At 60.1% G+C, this 10,066-nt stretch overlaps 1 protein-coding gene across 1 annotated transcript in view; it reads right to left on the reverse strand.

Annotated features, from left to right (window-relative positions):
- The window catches only part of DUSP27 (dual specificity phosphatase 27, atypical), an 18,229-nt gene extending 8,483 nt beyond the window's left edge, over positions 1-9,746 (reverse strand). Inside the window, 2 exon segments of the mRNA XM_006907829.1 lie at positions 2,622-2,716; positions 9,637-9,746. Coding sequence (XP_006907891.1) covers positions 2,622-2,716; positions 9,637-9,746 — 205 coding nt within the window.
- Between the last annotated feature and the right edge of the window lie 320 nt (positions 9,747-10,066).

Genomic DNA, 10,066 nt, shown 5'->3' on the forward strand with positions numbered 1-10,066 from the left:
GGGTGAGGTGGAGGGACACCGGTTCCCTCACTGCCCCGTGTCTCTCCAAGGCTGGCGGGCGGTTCCTTAGGCTCGGGCCCTGAGTACCTGGTGTGTGTCCGAGCCATGCCGAGAGCTCCACAGTGCCACACGAGGCGGAGCGTCCACTAGACTGCACGACGGCCTTTTCTCATGCTCCCCCTCTTTCTGTTGCTGGTCTGACTGCTCTACATGCGGGGTGCGCGGAACCCGGGCAGAGCCAGGCTCTCCCCAGCCCTTTTCCCGGTCGCCTTTATTTTACGTATTTACTCCGTTTACCATCGACTCCCCGGACCGGAGCGGGCGGCCTGTGCGTCCGAGTCGCCCGCGCCTGACAGGGGGCTGGTGGCCGGCGGGCTGTGAGCTCTCATTCCCGTCTCAAAATAGTGCTCGGGGCCTTTCCGACATCAGGTCAGAAAAGCTCAGACTCCAAGCGAACTCAAATTCTGTTCGCCCACATCGCGAACGAACCTTTATCTCCTCCTCCTCATCTACTTGCTCCTGATTTATCAAATTCGTGGGGAGAGGAAGACATTTCTTTTCCCTAGGAAGGAATATGAGAACAGTGTCCTCTCCGCCCCGGGCCTCCCAGGGCGGAGGGCCTGGTCCCCCGAAGCCCCTCTCCTCCCCGGCCTCGTCCAAACCGCCGGCCGGTGCCCACGCCCTGCAACAGGTCTCAGCTCTAAACGCCCTCCGGCCCCACGTCCACGCAGAGGGCGGGAACCCTCCGTGGTCCCAGAGCCCTGTCTGGTTCAGCGAGATGACGGGTCCCTGTGCCCTGGCCCGTGCTGCGTCCTCTCTCAGCTCTCCCGGGGTCTACAGAGCTCATGCGAAGCCCCTCTCCATCCCCTCCCTGCTCACAGACCTTCCTTGACTCCGGGTAAAAGACAGAACTCCCGGCACCTCACAGCAACGTGACGTTCGGCAGTGTCCTCCTCGGCCATCTGCACAGCAGCGGCTGCTGTGAGTTTCCCCTTCCCGTTTGAAAGCAAATGCCCCCCGCACCGCGGCGGCCCCTACCTTCCAGGTCTCTGGTCCACACCTCAGCCTGGCCCACTCCGCCTCCCTCCCCTCTTGAACCCGCTCCTCCCGGAGGCTCCTCCCCTGCGCCCGGCAGATGTGCCGCACGCGCCGGCTTTCGAGTCGCCGAGGGCTCTCGACGTCCGTGTTCACCTCTGTGATCCCCGGCGGGCAGGGCGACGGTTCACGGCGTCACCCGGCAACGCTGTCCTTTCTCTGTACCGTTCTTGAACCTCCCTGCCGCCCTTCGGCCACGAAGACTAGCGAAACGTGTGCCCAGCGCCCCAGAGCAGGGACGACAGGCGAGACCCGGGAGAGAAGCAGGTGCTGCTCAGCCTGAGGCTGCGGCCGGAATGCTGACCGTCCACAGCATCCCACAGGCTTGAAAGTGAAGCTTTCGAAGAGAGGAAACGGGTTTCTCGGGACTCCCAGAGCTGGGTTTCTCCTTATCAAGAAGGAAGCCTGAAGAGAGGCCCGAGCAGCGGAGCGCAGAGCAGGGGGTGCAGGGTGGAAGGTTGGGGCACATCTCGGTGACGAGGAGGGGGAGAGAACTCGCAGACGCGGGCGGTGCTGGGGCAGTCGGGGGAGGACGAGGGCGGGGAGATACCGCGCCGGGCTTGGATGAGGTGACAGAGGCCCAAGCGGGGCGCAAAAGAAAACAGAACACAGAGAGTTCATTGAGAAGATGGGCCCCCAGATCGACATGCAGCGGCAGGTAGAATTTCCAGTCCCTCGTGAGGCGTACAGGAGAACCAGTTAGCCCCAAGGGCTCTGGTGGGGCTCACTGGGCCAGGGGACTTCGAGAGACCAGGGGCTACACGGAGAAGTAGCAGCCTGTGCGGTTCCCAGGATAAGAGGCCAGGAAAGGGGTCACGACGCCCCTGCAGCGGATGCCGGGTGAAGCTGAAAGCCGTCTGCACCCGGAGTCCCCAGCAGGGCTCCCTGTCCCCACCCCCACCCCCACCCGCACCACAACTGGGAGAGACACCCAGGGCAAAGGGAGGACAAAGGGGAGGATAAAAACCATGGAAGTTTATTTTCCTAAAGCCGATCAGGAAAAAAAAGTCCATCCAATTAGGATGCGTATCCTTGAGTGAAATGTGTTTTCTGCCTCAAAATTTACTGTGCAAATATTAACATCTCTCCCACCACCCCCGTCCTCCTCCCCCACACTCGGGGCCGCTTGGACACCACCTCTACGCACCAGCGGAAACGCAGATCTAAACCTGGAGCCCCCACCCCCACCCTCAGAACTCCCCGGAGGCTCCTGGCCCCCGCCTGGCTCTCCCGGCTCCTCTCTAGCACCAGCCGCCCCGGGGCCCCCGAGGTTCACCGAAAACCCAGTGGGAGGTGCCAGGGGCGGAGCAGAGCTGCCCGGCTGGTGTCGCACTGACACGTGGCACTCACGCCTCTGTCCCAAGGTGGGTGAGGAGGGGTCGGCAGAGCTGCCTTCTTTGGATCAGCTCCTCGTAGTGCGGTGGGAAGACGAGGCCCCTGACACCTCCCAGGGCCCCTGCCGAGGGTCCCCAGGTGACCCGAGGCTCCCCGACGCTCCCTGCCCTGGCCTCTGACGGCATCGCTACCTTGGCCGATGATCTGCTTCGCCGCCACGGCGGAGGAGAGGTGAATGGGCTCCATGAAGATGCTTTCCGTTTCCGCCTCTGAGACCACGGAGTACCTGCGGGACCAGGGGACCAGGTGAGGGGACTCTGGGCAGCATCCGCGTGGGAGGGGTCCCTTCTGCACAAGCAGCCTGGGTCTGATTCCAGCCACCGAGGGACACGACAAGGGGGGACGGGGGCCTGGGACCGCGGGGTGCCTGCGGCTCTGCGGCCGCCTGTTTCCACACCGGAGTTGGAGCCCACCGAGCTGACGCCTGATGAAATGAATGGGGGTCTGGGCGGTGGAGGGGAGGGGGTCTGGGCGGCGGAGGGGAGGGGGCCGCCTGCGGCCGGGAGGAACTCGCCCTCACGCAGACACTGTCCCTCCTGCGTCCCCGCCCTTGCACGGCCTGCTGCTCGTTTCTGTTGTCTTGCCCCCTGTTCCTCTGGTATTGGTACTAGGGCCTCTGCCAGGGTTTCGTGGGGCTGGCGGGCCGAGCGGCCACCGCCAGGCCCTCCGTGCCCGTATCGTCGTTCTGCTCGGAAGGGAGTGGGCTGCGGATGGAGGGAGGGAGGCCCAGCGCGGGGGACAGCGTGCGGGCGTGTGCGAGCGCACCGCCCTGATTCTGACCGCGCACAAGCGTCTGCCCGAGGCCAGGGATGCAAAAGCGACCGAGGTCAATTTCAGGGCGATTTCCCAGAAAGAGATCAGCAGGGGTGACCGGGGGCCCTTGGAGGGACATGGCCAGCCCAGGGCAGGAACAGGGGTGGGCCCACACTGCAGCGGTCAGTGCCCCCCGGGGGGTTCCCCCTTTTCCAGCGTTGAGTAAGACTTGGGTCTCCTTCCGCTTAGTCTTTCCTGGAGGTCCGGCGAGGTTGAGAGAGAGGCTTTAATGCATACGGTTTTTTTCCATCACAAAAATTCCCTTATGCTGCCCCTTTATAATGAACCCCTCCCTGCACCTCGTCCCCAGCCCTCACTGATCTGCTTTCTGTCCCCACGTGTGGCCTTTTCCAGAATGTGGTGTCAGTGGAACCTTTTGGATCTGGCTGATTTCACGTAGCAAAATGCCTCTGAGAGCCGTCCATGCTACTGCATGAATCAATGACCTGTTTCTTTTTCTGGCTGAATAATATTCCGTTTCTTCGCCGCCTCAGGCTCCTGCCGCCATCCCCGTCCGCCGCCCTGAGGCGCGGCTGCGTATCCCAGGGAGGAAAATGGCCCCCGCGCCGGCGGTCTGGTGGCGCTGTGGATTCCGGCCTTCGTCCTCGGCCTGCCTGGCGCCGCGCCCCATCCGGGCTCCTCAAGCAGCTGCCGCCTCGTCCTGTGCAGGGGTCATGAGGGCGATGCACGGGACAGGCCAGGGGCAGGGGGCGTCCGCCCTCTCACCCAGAACTGGAACCTCTGTCCATTGTCCTGTTGCTTCTAAACGTCTGGAGGTGATGTGTTTCCTGACCCTCGTCACTGAGCTACGTTATCGTTATGGAAACCCACAGGATCTTGTCTGGTTCCCAGTTTTTAAAAATCCCCCGCTGGGGTGCCTTGGTCTACGGCCAGCCAGTGCGTTGGGCAGTGCAGACTAGAATGCTGGGGGTGGACGCGAGCTCCGTAAAGGTACGGAAGGCTGGTCTCATCTCCTTCTGGATCTCCAGCATGTGGAAGGTGCCCGGGCAGGCTTGACGCCTAAGTAGGTGTTTGGTGGGTGGACGGATGGGTGGCTGGATGCAGGGAAGGAATATGCTAGGCAGGAGGCCAGGTGTCCACACACCGCCTTGGGGTCCAGGGCCCTGCAGTCTCCGGCCCCCTCTCCTGCCCGGCCTCAGCTCGCACCGGCTTCCCTCTGCCTCGCTCCTTGACGGGACCTGGTCGTCTGGCTTTGCATCCTCATCATGTTTCCCTCTGCCGGGGACTTTGCAGGAGGCCATTTCCGCTGCCCGGATGCCCGGTCCTCCCCTCGTCCCCCGCCTTTCAGCTCTTAGGCCAATCATCACGTCTGCAGGCAAGTCTTCCCTGATCTCCACCTCCTGCCGCTCCGTCCACCGTCCCTGTGGCACCCCCGCTGGGCAGTCGTCTGAGAGATGCCCGCTCCCTCACCAGACCCCTCTGAGGCAGGACCGCGGCTGGGCATTGTGATGACTGCGCGGCCAGTTGGCCATTTCCTCTTACGGCGGATTAAAGGGTCTGCTGAGTGGTAGGGGCCACGGCCGACCGCTGGGTTCCCAGCACCTGCACAATGTCTGGCACAGAGTAACAGCTTGAGAGGTATTTCGCGACTCACTGGCTGACTTTATCCTAAAGAGTATAACATGCAAGGGGACGTGGCAGCTGCGACAATTAGTGACGAGCGTTTGTCAAGTATTAGCCCCTTGCGCATCGTGCTCCTGGGGGGCCAGGAGCAAACCCAGGGGCCTGGCTCTGCTGTGCGCCTGCTCACTCTGCCCTGCTGAGGCCAAGACGTACAGCATCCTGGAGGCCTGCGCCATTTCCTCTTACGGTGGATTAAAGGGTCTGCTGAGTGGTAGGGGCCACGGCCACCGCCCTTGGATCTGTGCTGTCTCCGTGGTGAAGACAGACATACAGCCAAAGAGCCAGCGAGTCTGAGGGATTCCATGAGAAGACTCAGCCCGGACGCTTCTGAGGAGCCCCCTCGCCAGCCCCCAGCTGCAGATGCAGAACGTGAGGCCAAGAAACAAAGCCCGAGGTCGCCCAGTGTCGCCTGCAGGCTGTAGGTCAGCGTTTTTGTGAGCCAGCTGCCAGGAGAGGAGGAGATGGGAGCCCGTGGGGTGAGGACACGGCCGGCAAGTCTATAAAGGAGGCACAGGGCAGGCCCCGAAAGGACCAACGTCCAGGGGCCAAGGAGCCCTTCTGCAGGAAGAAAGCGGGCAGGAGGGGAGACTCAAACGCTGGCCGTGCTTCTACGACAAGGTCAGCGAGATCGCCGCCCCACACGGTCTGATTTATGACCGCGCCTGTGCCGCCACCTGCACCCACGCGGTGGAGCCAACTCACGCCCTGGTTAGAGTCAGCAAGGCCTGGCCGTCCAGAAAGGCAGGCCGGGAAAGGGGCTCTGGGATCGATACACCTCACCGCCGGGTCAGGAGGAAGCAGCTAAGACGCCTCGAGGGTGAATTGAAAGAGAAACGTAAAGCGGAGTTCGACAGACTTGCTGAGCGGAGCGAAGGCTGCTGTGGCTTCTTTCAGCCTATGCTTTTCAAAATCGCAGACTGTGCCCCATAATCACAGACTGTGACCCATTAGCGCATCATAAAAGCACTTCAGTGGGCCCTGCCCAGCAGCTGGACAGAAGCAAAGAAAGGAGACATGGAATAGCGTCACCCATTGTCAGGATAATTTTGTGAAACCTTGTTAAAAATTTCTGCGTACCTCATCATGTGCTCCGAGTTGAGGAGACCCAAGTGACATGTCTGTCCCACAGTGGGCAAGGCTGGAAAGCCACCGCCGTGACCGGACAGGCTGTCAAGACACCCATGAAGCGGAACTGGAGTCCTTCAACCCAGACCCCCCGACTGCTGACCACTTCCTGTCCAGGAGTCCCTCGGAAATAGGACGGGGTGTCTTTCTTGGTTTGGCTTTTGCAGAAGAGGAACAGGTTTCTGAGCTCCCTCTGCATGGTCGTTCACTTCAGAGAAAGCGACCACACGGGCGAACTTCGGGCTTCGAGGAAGGAGAGAAGTCGGTGAACGAAAACAAATTGGTTTTTAGCCAGCTGCTTCCAGCAGGTTCCCTAAAAGGACAGGCGGAAAAATCTTCACGGGAAGAGAAATAGGGCAGAGAAAGGGTAGATGGGAGGCGCTCGTTCCCGAGGACACCTAGGCCTGCCACCCCACGGCCCCGGCTCCTGTCCAAGCTGTCACGCCGGCCACTCAGACCTCACTGCGGCAAAGGCGAGCAGGGCACAGTTAAACTCCTCTGAAGGTAAAGGAGGAGATGCCACCACAGGAAAGGCCTGACCGCATCACCAAGGAGTTCTGGGACACGCCAAAGGCCTGAAAAAGGCAGGGCTGAAAAGTCGGAGTAAGAAATAAACTTCAACTAGAAAAGACATAAAGGGCGACAGAAAATGGTGAGTGTCCGCGATCGTGGCAGTTGGCATTTCCCAGAGGCGGCCACAGTGCTGCCCGCCCTACGTGCTGTCTCTGCGCTGGGGCCCCCAATGCTGGGGCCCCCAACACGGCGGCGGAGTCGACCGGCCTCCGTTTGAACCTCCTGGTCCTTCTGTGGCTTCGGAGGCTACAGCTTGAAAATCGACGCACTTCTGTCTTGTTCTCCGAGGTTTTATCTCTTGGAATCGAGCCCTCGGTCGAGGGGAAGGCCACACTGGCCCACACATCTGAAAACACCACGCTAGGCGTCTGGCCCGCGGCCCCGCTGAGGTCCCCTCACGAAGCGTCACGAAGCATCACGTGAAGGTGTCTCTAGGGCACCGGTCCCAGCCTCAAAGCCGTCCCAGGCCTCAAGGCCTCCAGCTGAGAACCGACGTCTCGGAGCAAAGACAAGCCACGGCACGGGTTCCCCATGACACACATAATAAAACAGTCGTTTCACGCCCCCGCGTCTTGAAGTTACGAGCCATTGTAACCGGAACGCTGTAAATTTTCTACCCTTTGTACATCTTTATTTTTTAAGGTGTATCTCTTGTAAGCGATATGTGGCTTTTCAAAATTGAGTCTGACCATTTTTTGTCTTTTAACTGCAGTGTTGAGTCAATTTGTGTTTAACGTAATTACTTATCTATTTGGGTTTAAGTCTACCGTGTTCTTATTTATGATGTGTTGTTTTTTCGTATTATTTGCTCTCCTTTTTCTATACGCCTTTTTCTCTCCTTTCTTGGCTTCCGCCGGATTGACGATATTTCACGGTCGCATCGTCCCTTTGTTCGCGCGTTAGTGATGCCTTCTGTTGTGAAACTTTGAACAATTACACGGGAAATTACAACATGCATCTGAGACGTCCCGCTCAAACTTAAAGTTTCGGCAAAGCTCTCGAGATAACTGCCTTTGAGCTGAGAGAGAGAAGCACGTGGACAGAAGCAAAGCAATGAATCAGGATCGAAAGTCAGATCTAAGCAAGGACTTTCGGGCGTGGTTTCTGACTCACAGAGTCGTGTGGTCCGTGTAGATCAGACACCTATTACGTTTCTGAAGAGATCGTATTTTTAAAGTAACCGCGAGCCTTCTTTAAAACAGCCTTCGGAAACCCAAGCGTCCAGAAGTGGGACACCATCTGCAAAAGCTGTCCAGCCTTTGAGGACGACGCACTCCGCGACGTCACTTCAGAGGTGGCCATGGAGGACAACAGACCAGGGGAACACGCACGGAGGGCGGAGCGAGCGACGGGGGCAGCAGACGCGGGAACGCCACGCCGAGGGCCGAGTCGAGGTCAGGTCTGGGGATCTCCCCACTTCAGGGCAGACATGTCGCTCAACGACTCCTTAGCGACGAGGACTGGTGGCGGCCGGCTCTCCCGTCATCCCTTTATCAAATAAGCGCTCTTTCGCGGGCACCCCCGCCAGAACAGCAGGTGCCGCCGTCAGAACTGGGGAGAAGACGCCTCCCCGCCAGACGGCCCAGTGTTCGAAGCACACGTGGCGGCTGGGAAGGGGGTTTGGGGTTGTCTCCCTTGGGAGTCCGTAAATGTGTCCCATGAGTGGACGGTGAGGGCACACGGACGTTACCTGCTTGAAGGGGTGTGCGGTGCCTGAGACCACGCCACACCAGCGAAGCCGGCCGGCCGCTCGTTTTCCTGGGCTCACGCACCCCCTTTCCCATCCGCCCCACGGGAGATTGCGCTGACCGCTCACCGAGGGGATCCCAGTGGGAGCATAATGGCCACGTTCGGCCCGGCCCGGAACAACCTCCTGAGGGGCCCCCGTGTCCTGAGGGGCCCCCGTGTCCTGAGGGGTCCCCGTGTTCTCTTAATGCTGCTGAGCACAGCCTCTCAGAAGCTGTGCCTTAACACGGAGGGTCGGCAAGTAGAAGGAGCCTCGGCTCCCCATTCTGGAATTCATTCGCGTGGGAAGGAAGTGTCCGTTGGCTACGGCGGAGGGCGTGACCGTACCTGTTGCACAAACCATCGCCCACCCAGGCACGAAGCCCCCTCCGCCTCGTCTGGAGGGCACAGGGGCAGGGAGGGGTTCATTTCAAGTCTCAACTCGGATGGTTTTTCTAAGTGGGAAAGTAACACCGGACTTTAAAAGACAAGGCCCCAAGCTCCGTTTGGACAAAGCGTCTGGGCCCGTGGCTGACAAGCTCTCGCCCTTATTCCCACCTCACTCTAGTGGGGAACCCTTTCCAGCCCCCAAAAGCGGGAGCCGGCAAGCCCCCGGGAAAACTGAGAAAAAGCGAAGCAGATTCATTGGAACTTCGGGGTAAAGTTACCTCGAGACATTCCAGTTGAGTCTTCCCTTCCCTTTTTGTAGACGAGGGGACACAGGCTCAAGATTTAAAGTGTTCCGTCACATAAATTTGGCAACAGAGCTAAGATTAGAAGTCAGTCCCTCATTATCCTTTATGGCAGAAGAAAATGGGCAGGTGGACACACTGCTGCTTTCGCGGGCAACTAAGCATTTCTTTGATGCCCGTTCTGGCCCCGCCGCCTCTTCTCGCAGTCTGTGCTCTGCGGCCCCCAGACCCAGCCTCAGTCCTGGCGAATCGGGTGGCACCTCCGGGACCCCCGTCAGACGCCTGCCACCCCCCAGGCCCAGGCCCAGCATCACCTCCTCCAGGAAGCCTCCTGCGTGCCCCCAAGTCACTTTGTTCCTGTCCCTGGCCCACCATGCGCTAGACCCCAGGCACACCGACTCATTCTCACGCTCACTCTGCTGTCACTTCTGCCTCCTCCGGACAGTGTGACACATGAAAAGCACTCGATGACGTGTGTCGCATGAGGAAACGTAAGGCTCCCTGGGGTCCGCCTCGCGTCCTGCCCCCGCCCAGCCCGCCACACGGGACAGCGTGAGGCTCGGCGCACACTCACTGGCTGGGGGAGGGGCTGCGGAGGTACCGGGCCTGCACGGCCCTCACGTCCACTTCGTCCTCTTCGCTCGGGACCACCTGCTCCTCCTCGGGGTCCCCGCCGGTCGCCATGACAGCCCAGCAGCCTCTGTAAGTTTGGCATGAAAACGGCAGTTAAGGGATCTGGTGCTGGAGGCTTGGCGGGGGGCTGGGGTGTGTTGGCCGTGTCACCTCGTTGGAACCAGGAAAGGGAAGGTCACCACATGCTAATCCCCTACTAGGGGGAAGCCAAGTCAGGCTTGGCCCAGCCACTGTAACTAGGACCCCAAGACGCACACTCCGGCTTTGTAAAGACCCCACCTTGGAGTCACAAGAGTTAAGAAGTGACAGCTGTCTCTTCCCACAGATGCCAGCAAAAGCGCGGGGCGGGGAACCAGACGTTTGCCAGAACA

This window comes from Pteropus alecto, unplaced genomic scaffold, assembly GCF_000325575.1.
Source record: "Pteropus alecto unplaced genomic scaffold, ASM32557v1 scaffold101, whole genome shotgun sequence".
Classification (NCBI taxonomy): Eukaryota; Metazoa; Chordata; class Mammalia; order Chiroptera; family Pteropodidae; genus Pteropus; species Pteropus alecto.